Below are 25,450 nucleotides of genomic sequence, written 5' to 3'. Positions count from 1 at the left end.
GTTCCGGCGATGTCTGTACTTATGTCTGCCTTGGGGGACGCCTAGGGCGTGGTTGAGATAGATAGATATACATCTTTCCTTCTTCCCTGCGAGCTAGTATTAAACGGCCGCGACTGCTGGCTGGCTCGGGTTTTGGAGAGGAGGGTGTTGTTGGCGTTGTTTGCCACCGGTAGGTAGGTGATCGCTTTGTTGTTATTCAGGGCGATAACTATCAGGCCACCGCACGGCGTGGCATTCACGTCTTCATTCTCTTTCTTCCAATAGCGTTACCAAATTGGGTGGTGCGTGGGCGCCTGATTCATCACTCCTGGGACGGGCAGGACAAAGAGCACGCAGACGCCCTCTCTCTAGCCCAGACATAGGTAGTCAAGTGCGGGTGTTAAATTGCAATCGTTCTGTTTTATGACCGTGACATAGCTGTACATATTTCTAAGTAGAACGCCGTATGCTGCTAGCTCGTGAACCCCTCTGAAGAACCCCCTCGCTCCGTGTTCCTCTGTCCTCTAACTTATAAGACCAAGTGGTGATTCGTACATGATGAATAAAGCCAAGTGGTGATTCGTACATGCATATGATACAAACCTTCCCAGCTACGACACTGTACAATAGATCATCGTCATCAATTACATGACTTCCGTTCAAGCCTGCTGCTCGGCTGTCTGCTGGCTCCGGACGACCAAGCCGCTCTTGTCCGCGTTCAACTCGATGACCGCCGTCTCTCCCGTCTTGAGCTCGCCGCGGATGATCTTGTCCGCCAAGCCGTTGCCGATCTGCGTCGTGATGAGACGGTTGAGCGGGCGGGCGCCGAACTTGGGGTCGTAGCCCCTCTCGGCCAGCCACTGGCGCACGTCGTCCGGCGCGACGAGGGTGATGCGGCGGTCGTCCAGGCGCTGCTGCAGCTCCTTGAGGCGGATGTTGACAATGTCCCTCAGCGCCTGCAGGGAGAGGCGCTTGAAGATGATGAACGAGTCGATGCGGTTGAGGAACTCGGGCGGGTACTGCGACGCGACGACGTCCATGACGGCCCGCTTCACGCTCGGGTGGATGTCGCCGTCTTCGGTTTCCTTGTACGGATGGATGGGGTCGGCACCCACGAGGATGTCGGCGCCGAGGTTCGAGGTCAGAACGATGATGGTATTCCTGAAGTCGACCTTGTGGCCCTGTGCGTCGGTAAGGTAGCCTTCATCCAAGACTTGAAGCAGCAGGGCCGAGATGTCGCGGTGCGCCTTTTCGAACTCGTCGAAGAGGAGGACGGCGTAGGGCTTCCGCCGCACCGCCTCGGTGAGCTGACCAGCGTCTTCGTAGCCCACGTAGCCAGAAGGGGCGCCAATGAGGCGAGAAATGGTGTGCTTCTCCTGGAACTCGCTCATGTCGAAGCGAACGACGGCGGACTCAGTGGAGAACAGGAAGCCGGCGAGCTTCTTGCACAGCTCGGTCTTACCAACACCGGTAGGGCCGAGGAAGAAGAAGGAAGCGAGCGGCCGGTTTTCGCCGCTGAGTCCGGCTCTTTGCATCCTGACGGCATCAGCAACAGCCTTGAGGGCCTCGTCTTGGCCGCGGACGGATTCCCGCAGGATGTCCTCCATGTGGATCAGCCGCTCCGTGTGCCCGCTCGTCAGCTTCGATACCGGGATTCCGGTGATCCTCGAGACGACGTTGGCGATGTCGTCAGCGGTGACGGAATCGTGGATCAAAGTGCCCTCGTCTGCCGGCTTGTCGCCGTCCTTGGGCAGCTTTTTCTCGAGGGCCGGGATGGTTCCGAACCTCAGCTCGGATGCCTTCGCAAAGTTGCCCTCTCTCTGCGCCTGGTCCAGCTCAATCCGGGCCCTGTCGAGCTCGGCTTGGGTCCGTTTGATGGCATCGATCTCGGCCTTCTCCTGCTCCCATTTCTCTGTCAGGCCCTTCACCTCCTCCTGACACGCCTTGAGGTCGGCCTCGAGCTTCTCCCGCCGCTCTTTGCTGGCGACGTCTTTCTCTTTCCGTAGACTCTCGAGCTCGATCTGAATGGTCATGATCTTCTGGTCGAGGCGGAGGATATCCTCGGGCTTGCTCTCTTGCTGCAGTCTGAGCGAGCTGGCCGCTTCGTCCATCAGGTCGATGGCCTTGTCGGGCAGGAAGCGGTCGGTAATGTAGCGGTTCGAATAGGTCGCAGCAGCGACCAGGGCTCCGTCGGTTATGCGGACTCCATGGTGCACCTCGTACTTGTCCTTGATGCCGCGGAGAATGCTAATCGTGTCTTGTACGGACGGCTCGCTGACGAGGATTGGCTGGAATCTCCGGGCCAGTGCGACATCCTTCTCTATCTGGCGGTACTCGGCGAGGGTCGTCGCGCCGCAGCATTGTAGCTCGCCTCTCGAAAGCGCCGGCTTGAGGAGGTTGGACGCGTCAATGGAGCCTTCGGCTTTCCCCAGCCCAAGGAGCGTATGGAGCTCGTCAATGAAGAGGATGACCTCCCCATTCGCCTTCTGGACTTCAGTGAGCACCTTCTTCAGCCGCTCTTCAAAGTCACCCCTGAACTTCGCGCCAGCAATGAGGGAGCCGAGGTCCAGGGCAATGACCCTCTTGTTCTTGATGCTCTCGGGGACGGCGCCCCGCACGATCTCCAGGGCCAGCCCTTCGAGAACGGCGGTCTTGCCAACGCCCGCGCTTCCGATCAGGACCGGGTTGTTCTTCGTCCGGCGCGACAGAATCTGTATCGTCCGCTGGATCTCGGCGGACCGGCCAATAACAGGGTCTAGCTTTCCGGCCTTCGCCTTTGCCGTCAGGTCGATTCCGTACTCTTCCAGCGCCGGCTTTTCAGGCTCGCCTCCGAGGTTCATGCGAAAGTTGCCGCCTGGCGGGTGCGGCCTGCCGTTGGAGTATAACCGAGCGGCTACGGCGGGATACAGGTGAAAGCAGCCGACCGCAGGCGGCGCCAGCCATGTTGTTGTTGTTGCGCCGATAATTCGAGGGGACTGTCGCTGTCGCAAAGCGCCCCTCGAACCGGCGGCAAGCCGCCGCGCCGCAGTCGACACGAGCTGCCCTCTGTTGTACATGGCACTGGATTTTTGTTAACCAAACCGAGTAGAGGCAAAAGAAGGCATCATCATCGGCGAAGGTCCGTCGATGGAAGCTGCATTTCGGAACGCTTGAAATCTCCAAGGCCGTGGCGACCTAGAAGCGGCCCGCAACGCGCTGCGAAGCTCGAAGCAAGCTCTCGCATTTTCCACCGAGACCCACATCCGACAAGCCGTCTTATCTTATCAGAACTCCGCTCCACGGAGCTTGGCGGGCCTTGGCCGGCAAACGATGGTAACAGGTCTGTGCACCAATTGTTGACTTTTTTTAAAGGGACCGTTGCTTCCAAATTCTCTCCCCCAGTTCTGTCTCTCCAGTCGCATCTTGAAGGCGAAGACGCCGGGCTGTCAACGTTCGCGAGCAGTCTGAAATGGAGCTCCCATTTCATCTGCTCTCTCTGTGGCTGTAATAGCAGCCTGGTCTAATATGGTACGTGATCTGATTTTTTCTGCATCCGCTCTGATGTTGCCTGCATCATCCCATCTCTTCCCGGCTTCCTGATGAATCCGTATTGGTCCGTGTTACCAAGCAGCCTCAAGACCTGCAGATGACGACAGAACCCAGCATTGACAATGCGTTTCTGACTCTCTACCACTCCAAAATTGGCTTGATCAGACAATCGCGCGCGATCTCAAACTGACCTGACCTGACAAATAGATGCCCGAGTCTCCGTCTCCGGCGGTCGTCCCAGCTGCCCTTTTGTTCCCCTGACTCCAGGTGACGCGTGGAGAAGGGTCCGTTTCTCAAGAGGGCCTGGACACTGTTATTCCTGGGATTCGAGGGCCATAATCTGGTTCCCCTGGCTCGGTCGCTATTGTCCAAGTTTGTGAGGCGGGTGGTCAGAGGCGTCAGTGCGCCCTCTTCAATTTCTACGTACGTTAGGGATAGACGTTCGTTATGACAGAAATAGAAACTAGAAATGGCTCAGGCAACATGGCATGGACATGAGCCACGATCATCTCCGTACTCCGGGCCTACCGGTCCTATGAAACATCACTGTAGCTGACCTGGTGAGCTCATCCCGCATTGAACGCATTTGAAGACGGTTGAAATCTGGTTAGCGTGTGAGGGTGCAGTGTAGCTGGCGCAATGCAACAATGGAACATACTGCGTAGCATACCGGAGCAAGCATGATACCGTACCTTACCCACAGGTGTTCGGCGTGTCCGGGTTGGCAAGTGGGGACACACTACGGTGTTACGGTGTTACGGTGTGCACTCCTCTCTGTCCGTACAGCCAATAAGCTCTGCCGCAGGGACGATTTGGGCAACCACACGAGCTGGGATCACCTCTTTCCTCCGCGACATCTCACTGCGCATTCCAGGCCTGCGCACTTCGACTCCGGCGAATTGACTCAATTCATAAAACAACACCATCAGCTCATCAAGATGCCGATGTACGGAGACCTAGGCAACAAATTGGTGAGCAATCTGCAACATCCCCAGCCTCGTGTTTCTCATCAGCCCAAACACTAACATTCTGTCCAGGTGCAACACGCCAAGCGGACGCAAAACCTGGCGCATCTGCCGGCGTACCAGACTGAGCTCGTCCGTGCCGTGACCCGGGAAGTGAGAGACTTGGACAGGGACACGAAGAACCTCCTCGAGCCGTTTCAAGGCTCGTTTGATCCATCCGCCGACCAAGCCACAGCCTGCACGCTGCTGGTCAACCACCTCGCCATGCGCCGGAACAAGCGCTGCTTGCTTGCCTACCACCGCACCCGGACCGACAAGCTCGAGGAGCTCGTCTGGAACGGCGTCGACGTGCTTGATCTCGCGGGCCAGCAAGCCGGCGGCGCGAATGGCGCGGGTGTCGCTGATGGCGGCGCAGGCGGCAGCAGCAGCCTAAGCCCGCAGGAAGAGGACTATTTCCGCCAGTACGGCGACCTGCTGGCTGCATACAAGGGGCAGTGGACAGACATCGACCTGACGGGGAGCCTCGAGCCGCCGAGAGACCTGTTCATCGACGTGCGGGTCTTGAAAGACGCGGGCGAGATCCAGACAGAATACGGGTAGGCTTAGGTTTTATTTACTTGCGTTGCAGCTGCTGGACAGAGCAAAGCTGATGCGGTTTACCAGGGCGATCAACCTGACGAAGAACAGCCAATTCTACGTCCGGCAGGGAGACGTGGATCGCTTGATTGCTCAGGGATACCTCATGAAACTTGGATGAGCCGCCCTCTCAAGTCAATCAAGTCCGTCGCGGTGCTGCAACGCTCCGTCATTGAAAGTCACCGGAACGGGAAACCAGGCCCTGTCGAAGAGGCGACGAAAGTCCAGGTGGACGCTGCGCAGTCTTGCGCAGCGCCCGACGGGCCGTTACCACACACAGCTGATTTGAGCTCACGACGCGGTGACGGCAGAAGGTACCTTTGCGCCAACACTTGAAACATCGCGCCGCGGAAAGAGAGGGTGGCTATACGGGTTACATATCAGTGCAGCATCGGGGGTGTCAGGGGAAGCTTTCACCCACGAGCCCCGTTGCCAAGGGACCGATCGCTAAGCAGCGAGCTCCTTGGATGAATCGTACATCTTCTCCCAGACTGGTTCCGGGACGCTGTCAGGTCACAATGCAATTCATTCCCGGGGTCATCTGTGTCCATTGGGCGAGGATGCTACAGCCATGACTAAAAGTGGTAACCTGCGGTCCTTGGGCGAAATGTTAGCTCCTCATATGCGTATGTATGCCTGAAGAAGCTGGGGCTCAGATGAGTGGCCAGGTACAAGAGGAAATCGAGATACCAAAACCTCGCATCACGAACGCCTCGTGTCCAGCCACGTACGACAAGCAAGCCAATTTGGTATTGTGCTCCGGTCTCTAGTGCCAGGGCGAGCAATGACTCTCAATGTGCCGTCACACGCAACATGCTGTCGTCCGTTCACTCACGCGACCCGGCTTCTCTTCATCAGAATTGTGGACGCGGCCAAGATGACGGACAGGACGTTAACAACCTCGCTCAGGGCCATCGCCCTGCGGCTGGAAGCGGACGTCTAGCGGTGTACCTTCACCATAGCCCATACCCAGTGCTATCTCAACACATATTATCCCAAGACCGAGCCTGTGACTGGCACCACCTTGCCGGGTGCTACGGTGGGCAGTGCCAACCCTCCGACATCGACATCAATAGCAGCAGCAACGACTAACAGCACGGCCGGGGTTTCTGCTCGCGGCCAGGGTTTGGATACAAATCTTGCATTGATATGTGTACGGGACTCGCTGCTCATGCTCATTGCCGCCACAGGTGCCTGACTCCCATGCTGGCTGTTGGGTGCATACAGAAATGTGCGAGAAGTAATTTTTCTGCCCCTTAAACACCCCCTATTTCGCCTCTCTCGTCAACGGAGTCATTCGAGCAGAGCTTCTGCGAAGATTACTAGAGTGGTAAATTACCGTTGTCTGAGCCGCTCATGCGATTTGCCAAGTCCTTTACGTTCCGTACATAGCGCGGCAGTTGGGGTGGCAAGATGAGCTTGGCACCATTTTGGAGTGTCAAGATATTTCGCATTCGAACGAAAGTTCTTTACTTGTCCCAGGATCAATCTGCTACTGTGTAAGAAAATCTCACTTTATAAGTTTCAAAGATTCCCCAAGGTGGCGACATAGGGGACGGGGGTGTGGGGCGCCCATATGGAACATGAGCCGCGCTCCGTCGGCTGCCTTACACCGCGCCCTTACGATGCCTTATTCATGACACATCACGCACCCAAAAAAAACCCGGGTCGTTTTGCCTTCGTTTGCCGAGGACCGCTCCCTTTTGATCTTACCTCTCCTTTGCCGAAATAGAGCGCTGCCCCTCAGATTATTACCATGACGAGCCTCCGCTCCATCCTCGGCGGCTCCCGCGTCAAGAAACGGTCCGCCTCATCCTCCGCCAGGCGCGCCACCACCACCACCTCCTCCTCCACCTCCTCGTCATCCACGCCGTCTTCCTCATGGGCGGCTTCACTGGCCCGCACAAAGCCAAGCACCACCGCCGCCGACTCCAAACCCGCCAGCCGCGCCAGCCAAACCCAGACCCGCAAACTCGCAGACCTCGGCCCCTGCCCCCTCCCCCTCCCCTTACCCCTACCAGCAGCCTCCCCCTCCCCAACAATGACCCCGGCCGCCGCCCCGCTCGCCCTCCACGCCCTCATCCTCGAGAGCATGTTCTCCCCCGTGCCGCGCGCCCTGTCCTCCGCCCGCACGGCCGCCGTCCTCCGCTTCCGCACCGCCGCCACCCTCCCGCCGCTCGTGTCCGCGCCGCACCTGCGCGCGCTGCTCCTCGCCACGCCCGGCGCGGCCGCCGCGTCGCCCGCCGCCGCCGAGAGGGCCGTCGCCGCGCGCGTCCGCGCCGGCGAGCTCCGGCGCCTGGTCGTCCCCACGCGGGGCAGCGCCGGGGAGCTGCTGGTCAGGGCGGACGTGCTGGAGGGGATGGTCAGGGGGTGCGAGGGCCTCGGGGAGGCGGTGCGGGAGCTGTGGGTGGCGTGGTTGCGGAGCCATCCCGAGAGGTTGAGGTTTGAGGTGGGGGAGGCCGGGTGGGAGGGGTTGGGGTGGAGGGAGGTGGATGCGCTGGTTCGGGAAGGGTTTCTGACGGCGGTTAATGAGGATGGTGGTGGAGGGGGAGCGGGTGGGAGGGGCCACCATGCGCGCCCGGAGGAGAGGTCTACGATGGTCAGTCTGGAAACGGTGGCGCGCGCACCGGCCGGGTCGGTTGCAGCTGTGGGGGGCGCAGGCGCGGTGCACGCGGTGGGCGGCACCGGGGCGAGGAGTATGGACCGAGCCGGGGCCGGGGCCTCATCTGGGGGAGGGTTCAGCGTTGCTGTCCCCGGGACCGGCGTGTTTCTGAAACTGGCGTCGGCCGCGCTGGAACATCTCGCGGAACTGCTACAGAAGACTCAGTACCGGGAAATGCCCGAATCAGATCTGCGTGAGAAGTGGGACGGTGGCGTCGTGGGGGATAGCGAGGTCGCCCAGGCGAAGAAGGCGCGTGGAGAGTTCACGGGGGCCGTGCCGGGGAGGACCAAGAAGTGGAAGGAGTTTCAAGGGTTGGCGTTTGACTGGGTGCTGCGGGAAGCGGTCGGTGCCGGTCTGGTCGAGATCTTTGAGACGGGGTGTGTAGGACGCGGTGTGCGCTTGATCTGACCGGCTGCGCTGCCGGATCCTGCCACGGTGCCCGGCTGCGCCGAAGGGCCGTTAGAAGATGGTCAGCAAGACGCCTGGCGCTGGCCGGGCAGTCCTTGCCATGATGATGCACCAGATGGCCCCAGCCAGTGGGCAGAGCAAGTCTCTAAAACTTGCACTCGGAAGGACCTGGGTCCAATGCCGTGGCTTCGCGATGAAGCGTCAGTCGTCTGAATCCAAAGCCCGTGCCCGGTCTGGAGTGCAGCTGCAAGGTCCAGGGTGTGGCTTTCGAATCACAGACACGCGGTGCGCAAGAAGCACGCGGTTTGATATGCGACCCCCTGCTGTGTGTAGTTACCTCAGGAAGTTTACTCGAAGCACCGGGCCAGATGCAGATCCTGAAACTCAACAGGTCATGTAGCAATGTAATAGCTACACTAATAGCATGGTTGCTATAGACCCTCGTTGCCAGAGACTCTACATTCTGCTCCGTACAGTGAGAGCGCTCTGGAACAGGCGTCGAAACCAATTACTGATTAGATAGTGAACTGGAACAATCGTGAATCGTCCAAAGACGCCCGATGCTGGTTGGATCCGGGGGATTCCCAGGTAGGACCGGCCAATGTAGACGACGACAATTTGGTCCTCACCGTGGATTTGTTAGTTCTACCAAGCTCATCTCAGGCTGCAGTCGCCAAGTTGGTCCTTCTCAACGTGGTTCGCCACTACAGCCTCCCAATCTTGGACTTGATGGGATCGCGTGGTGCTGATCTGGTCATCCGGGCCTTGACCCGGCTCGATGCGACACGGAACAAGATGGAAGGTTGAGGTTCTGGAGAAGCGACGAGGGCCCGGGGCATGAGCAATCTGGAATAATTGGACCCCAGGACTTGTGTGTTGAAACCGGGTGTGCGTCCCGGATGTTCAACAGATCGTTTTGGATAAGAAAATAGCAACATATTGCGAGCACACACGGAAAAACTACCACATATTAATAGCCCAGTACAGTAATACACGATCCAGATAACTAAAGTATGAACCTGCAGCACGCAGGAGGCAGTGTGCCATCCCGCCTGGCTGGCAGCTTGTCCACGGTTCAGCCGTCTCCGCGCAAGCCGTCTTTCCCGCGTGGGCTAAGTGTCTCAATAGAGGCTGATCTGTTAAACTTCATCCCCCATTATCCCCTTACTTTACTCCCGTAGTTCTCCCGGCCCGACGAGGCCCGAGAGCCGGTTTTTCTTTTACCTGCTCACTCATATTAACAGGAACGGGAACGGGGGCAAGCTATCATGTACGGAATACAGCAGAGGCGCGCTTGTTGCTGTGGTACTGTATTCCGTCATCCTCCCATCTCCAAAAGCTTGGGCGCTGCGTGAGACGTTGTATTGGTGTCCATCAGCGAACAGTCTCCTGTGAAGTCAGCGGAATCGACCAGTTCAGAACCGATCTTAAAAAGTAAACCACCACCACGAACGACGCAGAGTCGTTTTGATAAAGTGTGATCGGTGCCATGGTCATGCACATCCACGAATCGTCAGGTTGCATTCCCGATTCCACTCCACTGTATGTCGCTGCGGCAACTTGAGCAAAGCAACCCTGCACGAAAGGTGGTGGTGCAGGTGCAGGAGAGTCGGGATACCCCTGTCAAGAGCGCACGGGCAACTCCAGTGGAGGCCGGCCGATGTTTTGTTGCTTCAGCATCCGGGTTCCGCAAAGTGGCTTTGCTCTCCGAGCCATCTCAGCGCTCCGAGTCGAGCTCTCCCCCGGAGTGGTGGATGCCGTGGCGCTTTCATGACACAGCCAGCACTTTTGTTGCTGCGTGATGCCGATCCCACCATTGAAGGGCCGACGCCATGCTGATTCCCATGACAGTCTGCGCGCTCCCACGGGACTGCCAAGGACACAAGAAAGTGCAGGCCGATCTTGCCGGTCGAGTGATAATTCACGTCTCTCTCTCCAAGTGCCGCAGCGATGTGGGGAGGACATGCGCAGCTTACACGAATTACTGCGCATGTCAACCTGGAAGCGCGATCCCCCGGCGACCCCACAGTGATCCCCCGAGGTGCGTGCTTGCGAGTCTTCCATACCTGAGTTAGTTAGTGTAGTGTACAAGTTGTGGAACTAGGGTATTGCAGTTACCGTGGTGGCAGCGAGTGTGAAATTACCACCATGCAACGCTTGAAATGTGATGTGATAGCAAGTTGACGCGGGCTGGCTTCTGCGCCGCCTTCTTGCTTGGTTGGCGTCGAGCTGGCAGCCCCGGTCGCGCGGCTTCGGCAAGCCAGCAGTGGCCAGTGAACCTTGGATACCTAAGTTCGTAGTGAAGTAAGGTCCGCCACCAGTGCCGGAAGGATGCGATCCCCTCGCTGTGGCCGACTTCCCGGTCCCAATTCCCATCGAGCCCAGGTTCGGTGCTTTTCAGCTGGCCCCCGGAGTACTGTGTAAGGTACTGTGCCTATGTGCCTCCCTACTAGGTACCTTAGGTATTTACATAGGAAGGCGTTATTCCGGCTGTCGTGTGTGTTGTCGTGTGTGCAAAACCTTTGCTGCGGTACTGACGAGATGGTTCCCTGTGGGCATCAGCACACGGTTATTCTTAAAGAGGTCCCGCCAAGACTAATTTCGGAACCTACCGCTTACAAGTATTTACAAATTGCCGCGAGGGAGCGGGGTCGCCACGACTTCGAGCAACATCAACAACGAAGAATTGCAAAGACTCGTAGCAACAACTTTGCGAAACCTCAACCAAATTGAAAAAAAAGAAAACGAAGTTAACCCGCACCCTAACCTTGACCCTCACCCTAGCCATAACCCTCACCCTAACCAGCGGGGGGCTGGCGCCGCCCCCCGTACCCCCGGCGAACTAACCCGTGGCTAACCCGTGGCGATAGTGCAAACCCCTTGGCGGTCTTGGCGGGGTACTGACGCTGTAAAAACATTGCCGACAATTGGCCGAAATTAGTCTTGGCGGGACCTCTTTAAGATCCAGCTCAGCACACTGTGGTCGCGTCGATGGCGTTGCACGTGGGGGGCCTCGTTGCAGAAGCAGCTCTTCGGCAGGTCGAACCCAAAATTGATTGTCCCAGCAGCCCTTGACTCGTCCACACGACCCAAGCCCGCCCTAGCCCCAAAACGGCTTGGCCCGCCCGGGGTTGCGTTTTGCAGGGATCAGCAGGGGGCCGATGATGGTCCGCTGAAATTGCTTCTTGAGGAAGAAAGGCCAATGGTTCGGCTCGGTTGGAGCAAGGGGACCAGTGTGCCATGGACAGGGAATTTTGGAAAACAAGGGGTCAGAAGAAGAAACGCTCGCCGAGGCAGTCGGGAGATCCCATGAGAAGAGAAGGGGGGGAAAGGGAGAAAGGAAAGATCAGCTCACTCGTTCCTACCCTTTCGCCTGTTGTTGACATCGTAACTCAGTCTGCTGCCTCGAGCAACAACCACTGGATGGTGAGGCCATTTCGACCACGGGAGAAAGGGTTCAGGACGGCCGAACGGTGCCACGGCGCTCATCCACATACGGTCGCGCCTCCAGGCCCAATCTGGCATTGATTGGACCCCATTCAACTCGGCCTTCCCTTTAGGCCTCCACGACGCTCTTTTTCTGTTGCTTTACGATCGCTTTTTCTTGCACGCAGCATCATCACGCTGCTCGCTGACCATCTCGAGCGCCAGTCCGCCAACTGCGACCAGCTAGCCAGCAGCGCCGTACCTCGCATCGCGGTCAACCGTTCGTTTCCCGGCCTTTCTTTCGTTGTCCTTGCGGTCGCTTGGTTGTGAGAGAATCTCGACGCCAGGCCGGACAACTTCATCCGATCTTTCGGAGCTCGTCTTCCCTTCTGACCTCACCTTACCCTTAGCTCGGGTTCTCGGTTCTTCCCTTGGGCCCAATTTTGGCTACGCCAGTTTGCACCCGAGTCTAAGGGTTATCCCTGATATCCACGAGTTCCTCACCAGGAGGACAAGGCGACAAAACCCAGCCGCAAACTCCCCATTCGTTCCGCCTCTCGATTGCATCCACCTTAGCTGCGCCTTTGAGGGGCATCGCGGGTATCTCCCGAACGACTGGCGGCATACTGCAGCCCATTATCGTCACGCACGTCACACGCTTCCGTTGCTGCCGCATTCGAGTCGGCTTTTGCATCATTTCCTGCGGTCCAAGCCTGCAGAGACCACGCAGACGTCTCCCGGGCAGCAGTGCGTCATTCTTTGGCCCCCTCGGTAGGCCCCAGAAACGAGCAAGCCGACTGCAACTGGCCGCTGTTTGGAGATACTCCACCGAACGGCCCGCGGTTGAAGTGGTATGGTAATCCTTGCATCTTTGACGCAGTTTAGCACTGACAATCACAGTCGACTGCCACCTGCAATTGTTATTTCTCGACCAGAAGCAAGCCACGATTGGCGCCATCTTCGAGCATCTGCAGCTGCGATTCCGATGTCAACGCCAACGGTCCCCACCGGATAGGAATCTCTGTTGTAGCGCAGTCAACGCCTCCCGGATATTGCTCCGTCTCAGATAGGGCCATCGGCAGCCTATCAAGCAGAGCGCCAGGATGTCGACAGCACTTCCGCGGCCTTCGCGGCCTTCAAATGCTCCGCCGACGATCGCGCTCCCCGCGCTCCCTGTTCCCAAAACGAGAAAAAGCACCGGTGGTCTGGCCGCCCCTTCCAGCAAATCTACGCCCGCGACACCCAGGAGCGGCCTTCGGGCTCCCTCAGCAAGCCTCCTTCCTCCCGCGTCCCCTGCTCCCACCAGTGCCCTTCCGCAGCCCAGGCCGGTCTCGGGAGTCAATGCCGCTGGAAGGACAATACGGAAAGCCGTCAGCATCAACGCTTTTCCGCAGCCGCCCCGCCCTGACGGCCAAATAGCCAGTCTTCCCCCAAGTCCCTTATCCACCAGCGTCCCGTCGCGCAAATTGAGGACACCGACGACGCCCACTTACCAATCGTCGAACGGAACCCCAAGCCTCCTCAACGGGACCGGGGAGGGTAAGTCCGTGTCGCGCCAGGGGGCTACCAGGAATTCCGATGGCCTCAACAGCGTGGTATCTCCGCCTCAAAGTCGCAGTTCCTCCGCCCAGGACTCATACTCGACCTCGGCAACGCAGTACGACGATGTTAACGACATGGCACCGCCAAGGTCCGAAGGTGCAGCAGGAGGGAAGCGGACATCGAAATCGGATGGCAAGGGAAACGTCATCGTCAGCGTCAGGGTGCGGCCAGATCCCACCGGAAATGACAACAAGCCGGGAGGAGAGTGGCTTGTCGACGGACGAAAGTCGTTGATTTCGTATAGGGGCAAGGAAGGGGGGGATTATTACTACGGTATGAGATCTTCTGACCAGTCCGGCCCCATCGGGGCCCTTGGCTAATCGGTGGCTGCAGATAATGTCTTTACCACGCACGATGACAACGCCAAAGTGTACGACCACAGCGCCAAGCGCTTAGTACGAAGGGTTATGGAAGGCTATCATGGGACCGTGTTCGCCTACGGAATGACTGGTACAGGGAAGACGTTCTCCATGCAGGGCACAGCGTCTTCCCCCGGTGTAATACCGCTCGCCATCACCGACATATTCTCCTACATCCGCGAGACGCCGTCGAGGGAGTTCCTACTTCGCGTCAGCTACCTGGAAATCTACAACGAGAAGATCCACGATCTGCTGAGCATGCCCACCGGCAATGGCGTCGGGGCAGCTCAGCAGCAAGAAGAGATCAAGCTACGGGAGGACAGCAAACGAGGCGTTTATGCCACCCCTCTAAAGGAAGAGATCGTACAGAGTCCCACACAACTTCTCCGCGTCATTGCTCGCGGCGACCAAGCACGCAGGACGGCGAGCACCCAGTTCAATGCCAGGAGTTCCCGGAGTCATGCGGTCGTGCAAATCGTGGTGGAAAGCCGGGAACGGGTCCCGGGCGGGTCCGGGGACAGCAAACGGTCGGGTCTCTTACCCGGCGGTGTCCGCGTCTCGACGCTGAGTCTGATTGACCTTGCCGGTTCCGAGAAGGCGGCCGAGTCGAAGGAGCGCCGGCAGGAAGGCTCGCACATCAACAAGAGCTTGCTCACCCTGGGCACGGTCATCGCCAAACTCTCCGAGCACAAGGACAAGGACGGAAAGCCGGCCGATAAGGACGGCAAGCACCTGCCCTACCGTGACAGCAAGCTCACCAGGTTGCTGCAAGGAGCCCTGTCGGGCAACTCGCTCGTCAGTATCCTGTGCACCATTTCGATCAGTTCCGCCGGGAGCCCCGCGATGTCCAACACACACACGAACGAAACTCTCAACACGTTGAAGTTTGCATCTCGGGCCAAGAACAACATCGTCAGTCACGCGAAGCGCGCCGAAGAAGCCTTGGGACCCGGCGGGGATGGTGGCGCCCGCGTTCTGCTCGAGCGCTACCGGATGGAAATCATGGAGCTGAGGAAAGAGCTCGAGGCTCAGGCGAAAGCCAACGGCAGGAGAGAAGCCGAGGAGGAGCGGGCGCGGGAAAAGGAGGCCGAGATGCGCCACGAGGAGCAGATGCTGGAGATGCAACTGGCCCGCACTGCGCTGAAGGAAAGGATAGACCACCTGAACCGGCTGATCCTGAGCTCCAAATCAATAGGCGTCAACGCCAGCGGGTCCTTCAGCGCCCTCGGCATGCATCCACGTTACTCGCAGACATCAGTCCGGTCATCGGTGGCGACCTCGAACGGAGGCAAGCTCGGGCTTGAGAGGACGGGTTCCATGACTTCGTCTGCGTCGACCATTGGCCGGAAACCCAGCAGCCACCACTCCTCGGGGGTTGCGGATGCGGCCCCGGCGGTGGAAGACGATGACAGCGTGGGCGAGTACGGCGACGGGACGGCATCGCTCGCGGCGCAGAACCGCGCTCTGCAAGCCGATCTCGCCGACAAAAACCGCTACATCCAGACACTGGAGAAGCGGCTGCTCCAAGCCCGGCGCGCCAGCTCATCACGCACCTCGATCGGGCTCTCCGCCAGCAAGGGCATCATGGTCGGCGAAGACCACAGCGTGGCGGCGCTCCTCAAGGAGAAGGACGCCGAGATCGCCGAGCTGCGCGCCCGCCTCGACGACAAGGACCGCATGCTCGCGGCGCTGCGCAGCGCGGCGCGCTCGCGCGACAACGCCGGCCGCGTCGACTCGCGCGCCGAGGTCCGCACCTCGCAGATCCTCGACAGCGACCCGGGCCCCGCGCCCACCGGCAGCCCGCCGGCCGCGCCCGTCGGCCTCGGCCTCGGCGGCAGCGGCGGCTCGCTCCTGCGCCAGGTCTCGACCCTCCGCAAGCGCACCAAGAGCGTCGACGAGATGAGCCGCATGCTCGACGAGATGATCCAGGACCGCGTCGAGAGCGGCCAGCTGATCCGCGGCTCGCGCGGCAGCGTGCGCATCGCCCCCGAGCCCCAGCCCCTGCCCCTGCGCGAGCGCAAGGACGCGTCGCCCCCCTCCCCGCCCCCCGCGTCGGCGCCCCCGCCGGCTAGCCCGCCCATCCAGCTGCAGCTTCTGGCCAGGCAGCGGGCGTCGTTTGCGGCGGCGGAGCCGCAGAAGTCGATGGCGTTGGAAGCATGAGGTGGTTAAGCGGGGCTTTTTTTTTTTCTTCGGATGGTTTGGCGGGTGGGTTGGTTTGTTGAGGGCGGCCGGCGGGCTGGCGGTCGGGGGTCGGTCGGAGCGTTTCTTCGGTGTGTTACCCGTGCCGGAGTCGGGCTGGGGCTGGGTATCCTCCGCTCCGATGCGACTGCCCGCTTGTCGTCGTCGCTTTTGTTGCTGAGGTGCAAAGGGTGCGTGGTATCGGGCGGACTCGGAGTTGGGGCTGGAGGGATACGCACCTTTTTTCTTTCCCCTTTCTTTTGTTACTCCTTTTTCTTTTTCTTTTCTTTCCTTTTTTTCTGGCTTCATCGATTGCTCAGCCTTGTGTTATATACCCGACTCTTTCGTCCTTTGATTCTAGGGCGCGGAGCTTTTCTTTCTCTCCTTTCTCTTTTCTTCTTCATCGGACATCCTTTTCCTTTTCCCCCTTTTCTTGGCCGCAATGGCCTCGGGACCCGTCACGCCCGCTAGGGCGGCGGCACTGTACTTGTTTGTACCAAAGTAATGTTTTAAAACGGGAGGCAGCGCCCGAGAGGTGGAAGGCAGGGAGCTGATGGGAATGACCATGAGTTCGATGATTGGGATTTGGCTCTCTGCTGGGATGGATGTGCGAGCGAGTGAGCGAGCGGGCGGGCAAGCAAGCAAGCAAGCAGGAAGAATAGATTCTTTCTCGGTTTCCTGTGCCAGTTGTGATGTCGGGCGATGTGCTGTGTCTCGCACTGTTGACGCTGTGGGAAGAGGAGGGAGGGAAGAGCGAGAAATGAGGACGAGGGAATGAGGGAGGGCGGTGTTCGGCTCATGCTCCTCTTGAGGAGCAGGTATTGGTAGCCGCCGCGAGCTGGGAACACAGGACACACAGCTGGCCCAAAAGCAAACAGCGGGTTTCACGGGAAGTGGAAGGAATTATATGCAGTTGCCAACGTATTTGTGCCCGTATAACCATCCCTATCTCTTCCGCCAATGGACAGCCTGGGAAAGGGCAGGAGCTGAATCAGCCGCATCCAAACTCTGTTTGTTTAGCCACGGGGTGTTTGCTGTGCCCCGGGAATGGGGTCGGTGGGACGGGAAGATCCCGGGACGGTGCATGACATTTGACTGTAGTACTACGTAACCATGCATTTCTTAGATTGGGGACTTCATGCTGTGTTAGGGCTGATATTTGGTCGTCCCACCCGAACACGCCCTTTGGAAGGAGGTAGGCTAGATGGTGAATGAATGGCTCTGTCTCCAAGGACAGGATTGGGTAGTATACTTAGGATCCGGAATCGAATTGGGGTTCAAGTGGTCCTGAACGTCGTTTGCAGGGACTCGACCGTTTGCTGGGAAAAATAACTGCTGTCCCAAGGGGTATAATCTAATTTTAAGATACTTGTGGCACATACTTAATCTCCCGCCTCGGCAGATACCCGAGGAAACTCGCTGGGAGAGATCTCGCAGAGAATAACTTGACTCGATTGAGAGCGGTTCCCGGAGGTGATCTATCGTCTGCAGGCAGGCCGAAGGCGGGCCTGGAAAAGCACTATATCCCCGGAGCCAAGACCGGGCCTGCGGCGGAGCGGGTCCGGGTTTGCAGTCTGTTTCGCCGTTCAAAACCGGAAAACACGCAACATTGCGGGACGGAGGCGGGACGGAGGTTGAGACGGAACTAGCAAATCGTTCGCAGAGCCTTCCAAGTTGTCTTTCTTTTCCGGGTTTCGACGTCTGCTATCCACCGACCCAGTGAACTGCGGTCACCAGGGCATGACGGAAGGACTTATTTTCACACTCTTGAGTACGGCAGCGCCAAAATCGCCGGCTCCCAGCTTGCCGGAGGGGAACTTCGACGGTGTGGCCGTGGCTCACAGGAACTTGAATCGATCGATGCAAAGGAAAAGAGCTCGCCGGGGGGTCCACCAGCATGTGGTACATGCACAGTACATAAGGTACAGACTGAAGCAAAATGGAGACAAGGTTGGGATGTGCCAGCTTCCCGAGCACTTGGTACCTCGAGGCGCGCGGAATTATCAGTAGCGGCCAGCCTCGAAGCGTCGTCGAACCGCAACCGCCGAGACGCCAGGATTCGCGGAGAACCGAAGACGTGGCCGTGTGCCAAGCGGGCCCCGCAGTTGCCATGTGGGCATGGCTGTATTCCGTACTTCCGTACTAGGTACACGATGTGCATACCAGGTAAGGTGGGCAGGAAAACTCGATTACTCCGTGCTGTTCCGGTTGTGTGCGGCAATTGCGGCATTTTGCCACTGTGTCAGCCAGCAAATGGAAGGTCAGGCGGATTGTGGGGATCAGGCCCGAGTCACACATGTCATGTGAGGTACCTGAGGTAGTTCACAAAATACAATGTCAGGCTGCAATTCCATCACTGGCTCGGGGTCGAAACGGAATGCATCGTTCTTCTCCAAACTTCCAAGAAGTTCAGTACGCCGCCATCAGTGCGGACCGTACACTACATAGGACACAACAGAGGTACAGATACTGCAGTCGGTTTGTCAAGTCAGATGCGACGTCATATCTGCGGGATGCTACCCAGTCAGCTGGATAAAGTGGCACCAATCACGGCCAATGATTGGACCCCCGACCCCGGGTTGGCGCGTTTCAGATTCGACAGGGGCAGGAAATGTGATCGGCTTGCTGTTTCCGCCTCTTGCGCTTTCCCAGCACAAGCAACGGGTGAGGCGCACCTCTTCTCCCGCGCAACCATACATACTCCGTACCTGGTAACGGCAGATTGAAGAGTGCTTTCTTTTGCCGCTGCTGGTTTCCCAGTCGTCCATCATTAAGGTTAGTTGGCTGTGTATGCGCGGCAGCAAATCCGGACAACAACCTGGTTCGCCATGTCGATCTTTGTGGGGTTTGCTGTGGAGAGCTATCGATAAGCATCCCTGTGTTCTGCATGGCGAGCGGATTTCGGTCGGTGGATGACACGGTGTGGTTGCAACTTTCAACATCAGAGGCCGACTCGCCTCCCGTTCTGTTACTGGTCGGCCTTTTCTCCCATGGCCTCTTCCATGGTGTCGGATGAGACGGGAATGGGGGGAATGCGGTGGGCCAACGGCCGGCCCTGGAAAAGCCCCATTCAGCCCCTGAGCGAGAGTCGCATCGGATCGACAACTCCGCAAGAGTTTGCAGTGGCTGATCTTCCTCATCCCTTCTCCGCTGCTTCTGCACGGTTTCTCTTTCCAGTGTACGGATGTATGAAGCAACTGATTCCTCGGCACACTAGCCGAGGGCTCTTCAGAAGCTGGCCGCCCTGGGCATTACCAGCATTCATACACTAGATTCCCGCAACCGTCGGTTCCAGGTTTGAACCCACGGGTTGGGGTTGCACATTCCTCGCACTCGGCCCTTTTCTCTGTCGACCCAGCGACTCAGCGTCGAAGTCGAGGAGAGACCCGTTCGGGCATCCGGGCAAATCGGCCGATGCTGTCAGCCTCGGCTCCGTGTTGCGCCTTTGCCGCGCACAACAGCTCGACCTTCCCCTCCTCTCTTTCAGCTGTTTTCCTTTCGTGACTCGTCGCAATCTTATGCGGCTGGACGGCTCGAAGGCAACGCTGACGGGATCTAACTGTTGGCCTATGTCGGCGCATGGTCGGGTCTCGCTGCATCCCGATCCTGACAACAACGTTGCCCGATATCCCATTCTCCTTTCCAGTTTATCCTGCAGAACGTCGACGAGTCCCCGACAAAAACGACGAGCTCGCAGTGCACCAAGGCGTGGACCTATCCTGGGCCTGCCACTAGTCAGCCAACAGGGGAGAAGGCTTGGAAGTGCAAATTGTCTTTTCGTGCGGATCTTCCTGCTGGATCCGGAAGACCCGCCCGTGACCTCCACGGTCGCCGATCAACGTGTCAGCATATAAGAAGCTGGGACAACCTGGTGCCGTTGTGCGACCTTGATGTAGAGGGGTTCTGTCGTGCGCCATCCACCAACGTCACTGGTCTCAATCGAAGGCGGCGGTTCCCGGCCGGCACCGTTTGCTCTGCCCTGAGGGACCGGGGTCTGACATTTCCGCCTGGAGGGCCAGTTCTTGACCATCTCGACCCGATCGACGACCCTCAAACTGGTCTCTCGCCTTGCCCGCATGAGGTCGCCGCCTCCAAGCCATCGGGTCATTCGAAGAAGAGGTGTGCTCCTCCGGCACTGGCCTGCGAGACGCCACTGAGCTCGCTGGCGAACCACATCACACTCTCAGGCAGGCCGGGTCCTAGCATCCCTTTCAGTCCAATCGACACGCCTTCTTCGCCGTCGCTCCCTACCTACGAGACCCGGATGCGTGGACGTCCGTGTCGTTCCCTTTCAACATGCCTCCAGCACTTGGCCCTAGCAGGTCATCACACACCAAGGTAGTGATCTCACCGCCTCGCATTAACCTCCGCAGAGCAGCATCCTACAACCATGACCGGGGGCCACTTTCTTCAACGTCGGCGCGCTTCAGTTTCAACCACTTGGTCTTCTCTCCGCCCCCGTCGCCGGGCCTTCCGTCACTCTCACCACCAGCGAAAAAGCCGAGACGACGGCTGTTTGGCACAGTGCGCCCTCTGAGAGTCGTCCGCTATACCATCCGACTCCTGAGCATCGTCGTGGTTTTCTATGTGGCCCTCGTGGTCCTCACATGGCTTTTTGGCGAGCCGAGCCCAGCGGTCCCTGAGCCCCCGAAGCCTGCCGAACAGGAAGACGAGATCGACATGGTTTCACAAAAACGACCGCCGGACTTCCCGACCCCGATAGTTGTAACAGACAATCGGGGCCGGGCGAAGTGGACAGTGTCCATCCCGCCGGGTTCCGACTTCCCGCTGACCATGGGCGAGTACGCCGAAATGTGCGCAAAGTGCCGGCAGGTGGCTGCGCGGGCTCAACACCTGAGGTCTCACGGACATGGCCTACACCAAGTGTCTCTCGGGCTCGGCTCCGACTCTCCGGACCCGAACTTCGTTGATGTGCAAGAGGCGGAGAAGGCCGGTTATCTCGCCAGGGAGGAGGCACAGGGGAATCCAGCGACGGGGAGCGAAGTCGGGAAGCCGGTGTGCAAGACCAGTCTCACATTCGTGCTGGAGTCGAGCGATGCCGGGCTGGGAAAGACGTTGATGATGTTGTGGGTTGCATATGGACTGGCAGAGAAAGAAGGGCGCGCTTTCTTTATCGATGATGCACGATGGGCGTATGGGAAGTACACTGCCATTTTCCAGCAGCCGCCTCTGCCGCGATGCTCCCCGCCGCCAAACCACGAGAGGCTACCCTGCCCTCGACATGCCCGGCACCTGGTCGCCTCAGCGGCAACGATGAACGAGTTCTTCGGCAGTTTGACGAAGAGCGCTGATCCCCCGTCGGAATCCCACGATCGCGCGTTGCGAAAGACTCAATACAACCTCGCCCGGAAGGGCTACGAAGCGCTCTTCCGCCTGAACGAGGAAGACGCCAGCTACGTCGACGCCCGCGTCCGCGAGCTGATGGCCAAGCGGATCGTGCCCAAATCCCGGGGCCAGCAGAACGGGCTGGCGGTCGGCGTGCACGTCCGCCGCGGCGACCGGCACCCGCTGGAGTACCAGTACCGCCGCTCGTACATGCCGCTGCACCTGTACAGCGAGGCGGCGCGCGAGCTGATCGAGGCCCGGCTCAACCACTCGGGCCCGTTCGGCGGCGAGGACCGGGCGGCCAAGGAGCACAGCCTCGTGGTGCTCGCGTCCGACGACCCGATGGTGTACGAGAGCGCCGAGCTCGCCGGCGCCAGCCGCGCGCAGGAGCGCATCAAGCTGGCCAGCAAGCAGGCCATCCAGCGGGCCAGCCCGGACCGCTCGGTCCTGCACAAGTTCGTCGACGAGACCTTCGGCTGGGAAGGCGGCTTCTTCGCCGCCATGTTCTGGAACCTCGGCGTCTCGGCGGCGCACGAGGCCGGACGGCCCGATGCCGACGGCGCCCGCGCGGCTGCCAGCCCGTCGGCGGAGACGTATCGGCTCAGGAGCCTCGTCGGGCGCGCCTACATGATGGACCTGGCGGTGCTGGCGGACGCGAGCGACGCCATCGTGTGCACCGTCAGCGCCGTCGGCTGCCGGCTGCTGGCGGTCATGATGGGGTGGGAGAGCGCGATGGAGGAGGGGAACTGGGTTAATATCGATGGCGGATACGGGTGGATGGGGCTCGAGTGGTGATTGTCCGAGTTCAGACACACACACACACACACACACACTGAGAGAGAGAGGGGGAGAGAGAGAGAATTCATCTTTTTTTCTTTCCTTGGCATTTACGACAGGGCGTTGTCTCGGGCGTTGTTCGCATGGTTGCAGACCTGGGGGGTGGGAAAAGGGATGGTTTGCATTTGCTCGGGGGGCATGATACCACATACGCAGTTGGCGCGCCCTCTCCTCGGTTCTCGATCTTTCTTTCTTCTTTTTCTTTCTTTTCTTCTTCTTTTGTTTATTCTCTTCTTTGCTGGCTGCGAAGAAGGGTGTTGTTGTCGCTATAATACACGCTTGTTTGACGACGTCATTCTAGCTACTTAGACAATTCTATCTTCTTCAATTTCTTCATTTTTTTGAACATCCGTTGCTTAGGACGAACAACGAGCGCCAACTGGCACAGGCGGCGAACTGATCGCATGTCAGGCCAGTTGTAGTGGAAGTTGAGGAACGGAGTGGGTTAGGGTTTCTGTGATCTGGTCGAGGGTTTGGCAGGGGCTTGCTGTTCATCCGATGCTCAGCTCCATTCAAGAGCCAATCCCGTTGAAGATGGATGTGACGATGAGGATCGTCAGATCCGTACGGTGTACAGTACACCAATAGCCTCATTTCAAACAAATAATGTCGGAAGGGAAGGCGGAAGACTTGGAATATTTTCTGTCACAAGGTCCGAGTGGGATCTCCTGCTCGTCGCTTATTGAATCTCTGCTGGTCGCGTACGAGTTTTGTGATCAGTGGCATGATCCAGCCAGGGTTCAGCTCTGTACCCGGGTACATGTACAGTATGGCCGCGAATCCGAATACGAACTCGGCCTCTGATTGGCGGGGTGCGTTTAAACTACCACTCAAGGGGCGGTCCCCTGACGCTGCACTTGGCGAAAACATTCGTTGGATAAATCAGAGCGATCCTCGCGCACGACACCTGGGATCCCTCCTGCTGGCGACAGAAGTCCACGTTTCTGCTCTCGAATTGGCGGCAGGCGCAGGTCTTCTTGGGCTGTTGGTTCTGGCTTTCTTCTCCTCCTTCTATTTCTCTCAACAAAACCCCTCAATCGCCGCCGGCATGGGGCTCGCCCTGGACATCGGCGGCCCGCTGGCCGAGGGGTTCTCGCGCCTCGGGCTGGCCTCGCAGATCGGTGTCGCGTTCGCAAGCTTCCTGTTCCTGAGCGTGCTGCTGAACGTGCTCAAGCAGGTGCTCTTCAGGAACCCCAATGAGCCGCCCGTCGTCTTCCACTGGTTCCCCTTCGTGGGCAGCACCATCACCTACGGCATGGACCCTCCGCGCTTCTTCAAGGAGAACAGGAAGAAGGTGGGCGAAAGAGGCTCGGATCCCCCGCGGAAGCTGGCGTTGGCGTGCTAATCACACCTCTCTCTATGACAGTATGGCGATTGCTTCACCTTCATTCTGCTCGGAAAGAAGACGACCGTCTATGTCGGCCCCAAGGGCAACGACTTCATCCTGAACGGCAAGATCCGCGATGTTTGCGCCGAGGAGATCTACCACCCCCTGACGACCCCGGTCTTTGGCAAGGACGTCGTCTACGACTGCCCCAATTCTAAGCTCATGGAGCAGAAGAAGGTTGGTCGGCTGGCTGGAGTCTGGAGTCTGCAGGCGGACAGAAGGAGAAAGTTCTAGTGGCTGACGCGGCGGCGGTTGGGCAGTTCATGAAGGTCGCTCTCACCACCGAGGCGTTCCGCTCCTACGTGCCCATCATCTCGGACGAGGTCACCAGCTACTTCAAGAGGTGCCCCGACTTCAAGGGCAAGTCTGGCGTCGTCAACATCTGCCCCAAGATGGCACAGATCACTATCTTCACCGCCTCGCACGCGCTGCAGGGCAAGGAGATCCGCGACAAGTTCGACGAGACGCTGGCCGACCTCTACCACGACCTCGACATGGGTTTCACGCCCATCAACTTCATGCTGCACTGGGCGCCGCTCCCGTGGAACAAGCGGCGCGACCACGCCCAGCGGACCGTCGCCAAGATCTACATGGACACCATCAAGGCGCGCCGCGCTCGCGGCGAGACGGGCGCGCAGGACATCATGTACCACCTGATGAACTCGACCTACAAGAACGGCGTCAAGGTGCCCGACCACGAGGTCGCGCACATGATGATTGCGCTGCTGATGGCGGGCCAGCACTCGTCGTCGTCGACCAGCTCGTGGATCATGCTCCGCCTCGCCTCGCGGCCCGACATCATGGAGGAGCTGTACCAGGAGCAGATCAAGAACCTCGGGCCCGACCTGCCGCCCCTGACCTACGAGGATCTCGCCAAGCTGCCGCTCAACCAGGCCATCGTCAAGGAGACCCTCCGGCTGCACGCGCCGATCCACTCCATCATGCGGGCCGTCAAGCAGCCGATGCCGGTGCCCGGCACCAAGTACGTCATCCCGCCCAACCACGTGCTGCTGGCGGCCCCAGGCGTCTCGGCCACGGACGAGCAGTACTTCCCGCAGCCCATGCTGTGGGAGCCGCACCGGTGGGAGAAGGACTCGCCGCTGGCGCCGAGCATCGTGCGCAACGCGCCGGATAACGGCGAAGAGGAGGAGGAGAAGATCGACTACGGCTACGGCCTCGTCAGCAAGGGCACCGCCTCGCCCTACCTGCCCTTCGGCGCCGGCCGCCACCGCTGCATCGGCGAGCAATTCGCCAACGTGCAGCTGCAGACCATCGTCGCCATGACCGTCCGCCTGTTCCGCTTCCGCAACGTGGACGGCCAGGAGGGCGTCGTCGGCACCGATTACGCCTCGCTCTTCTCCCGCCCGCTGGAGCCCGCGAATATCGTGTGGGAGCGCAGGGACGCCGCCCAGGCGTGAAAGGGGTCCATCCACCCCGTGCGGAGGAGACGTTGCGTGTTTTTTTCTAACGCTTCTGATGGTAGTGTAGTTGGCTGATGACTAAAAAAAATCCGGCGTTGCCAGTTGGCACCCGATACTTGGCGTTGTGTATATATGCCGCCGGGGAATGGCCTGATTGACGGACTGGGCCAGGCAGAGGGGTACGACTGACGAGTCAAGGAACATAGACTACTAATCTTAATAATATGTTGACGAGCCTTATCTAACTATCCTTATTGACATCTAGATTGTGCATAGTCGCCGTGTTTCGCTTTTCGCCTTTGTGATGGTGTTGAGCGAGAGAAGGGCCTTGTCTCGTTATCGCCGCTAGACTGGAGGAAACTGAGCTCTCGAGTCGCCACAAACTCACGCCAGTGACACCTGCTCACATTACAAAGAGAGGAGAGCGAGTTTTTCCATGTTCGAGAAACTCAAGTTGCTGGTTGGCAGATGTCGGTCGCCTGGGCGCCTGCCCCCCCCCCCCCCCTCCCTTTTTTTTTTCTCCCTGTTTCGAAGGATGCGAGAGAACCCGTTGCGAAGGACGGTGAATCGCGACGACAACAAGGCATTGTCACAACCTTTTTCCTTCTTTTTTTTTTTTTTTTTTTTTTTTTACATTGAAAGATAATGGGTGGAAATAAGTGCAGGGAAACACTCTTCGATAACGACGGCCTGGCCTTGGGTTGAGTCTGCGCAAT

General features: G+C 58.9%; 6 protein-coding genes across 6 annotated transcripts; 5 read left to right on the top strand and 1 right to left on the bottom strand.

Annotated features, from left to right (window-relative positions):
• Nucleotides 1-248: 248 nt before the first annotated feature.
• On the bottom strand, nucleotides 249-3,193 carry THITE_2121482 (uncharacterized protein). Its single transcript, XM_003656560.1, has one exon. The coding sequence runs from the start codon at nucleotides 3,033-3,035 to the stop codon at nucleotides 639-641; it is 2,397 nt and encodes a 798-aa protein (XP_003656608.1). The 5' UTR covers nucleotides 3,036-3,193; the 3' UTR covers nucleotides 249-638.
• A 642-nt stretch (nucleotides 3,194-3,835) lies between these two features.
• On the top strand, nucleotides 3,836-5,258 carry THITE_2121480 (uncharacterized protein). The gene is made up of 3 exons (XM_003656559.1): nucleotides 3,836-4,478; nucleotides 4,545-5,068; nucleotides 5,136-5,258. The coding sequence occupies exons 1-3, from the start codon at nucleotides 4,446-4,448 to the stop codon at nucleotides 5,227-5,229; spliced, it is 651 nt and encodes a 216-aa protein (XP_003656607.1). The 5' UTR covers nucleotides 3,836-4,445; the 3' UTR covers nucleotides 5,230-5,258.
• A 2,330-nt stretch (nucleotides 5,259-7,588) lies between these two features.
• THITE_2121477 (uncharacterized protein) lies at nucleotides 7,589-8,406 on the top strand (the record flags this gene model as incomplete). Its single annotated transcript, XM_003656558.1, has 1 exon — nucleotides 7,589-8,406. A coding segment is annotated over exon 1 (469 nt), but the record flags the coding sequence as incomplete, so codon positions are not given.
• Nucleotides 8,407-12,707: 4,301 nt separating this feature from the next.
• Nucleotides 12,708-15,725, top strand: THITE_2131752 (uncharacterized protein; the record flags this gene model as incomplete). The annotated part of the gene is made up of 2 exons (XM_003656557.1): nucleotides 12,708-13,479; nucleotides 13,540-15,725. The coding sequence occupies 2 exons, from the start codon at nucleotides 12,708-12,710 to the stop codon at nucleotides 15,723-15,725; spliced, it is 2,958 nt and encodes a 985-aa protein (XP_003656605.1).
• A 4,314-nt stretch (nucleotides 15,726-20,039) lies between these two features.
• On the top strand, nucleotides 20,040-22,261 carry THITE_2156149 (uncharacterized protein; the record flags this gene model as incomplete). Its single annotated transcript, XM_003656556.1, has 1 exon — nucleotides 20,040-22,261. One exon carries the CDS (start codon nucleotides 20,040-20,042, stop codon nucleotides 21,882-21,884), a length of 1,845 nt encoding a protein of 614 aa, XP_003656604.1. The 3' UTR covers nucleotides 21,885-22,261.
• A 713-nt stretch (nucleotides 22,262-22,974) lies between these two features.
• On the top strand, nucleotides 22,975-24,971 carry THITE_135170 (eburicol 14a-demethylase; the record flags this gene model as incomplete). Its single annotated transcript, XM_003656555.1, has 3 exons — nucleotides 22,975-23,220; nucleotides 23,293-23,490; nucleotides 23,574-24,971. The coding sequence occupies 3 exons, from the start codon at nucleotides 22,975-22,977 to the stop codon at nucleotides 24,729-24,731; spliced, it is 1,602 nt and encodes a 533-aa protein (XP_003656603.1). The 3' UTR covers nucleotides 24,732-24,971.
• Between the last annotated feature and the right edge of the window lie 479 nt (nucleotides 24,972-25,450).

The sequence above is a fragment of the Thermothielavioides terrestris genome, chromosome 5 (genome assembly GCF_000226115.1).
Source record: "Thermothielavioides terrestris NRRL 8126 chromosome 5, complete sequence".
NCBI lineage: Eukaryota > Fungi > Ascomycota > Sordariomycetes > Sordariales > Chaetomiaceae > Thermothielavioides > Thermothielavioides terrestris.
This window is presented reverse-complemented; position numbering and strand designations above follow the sequence as displayed.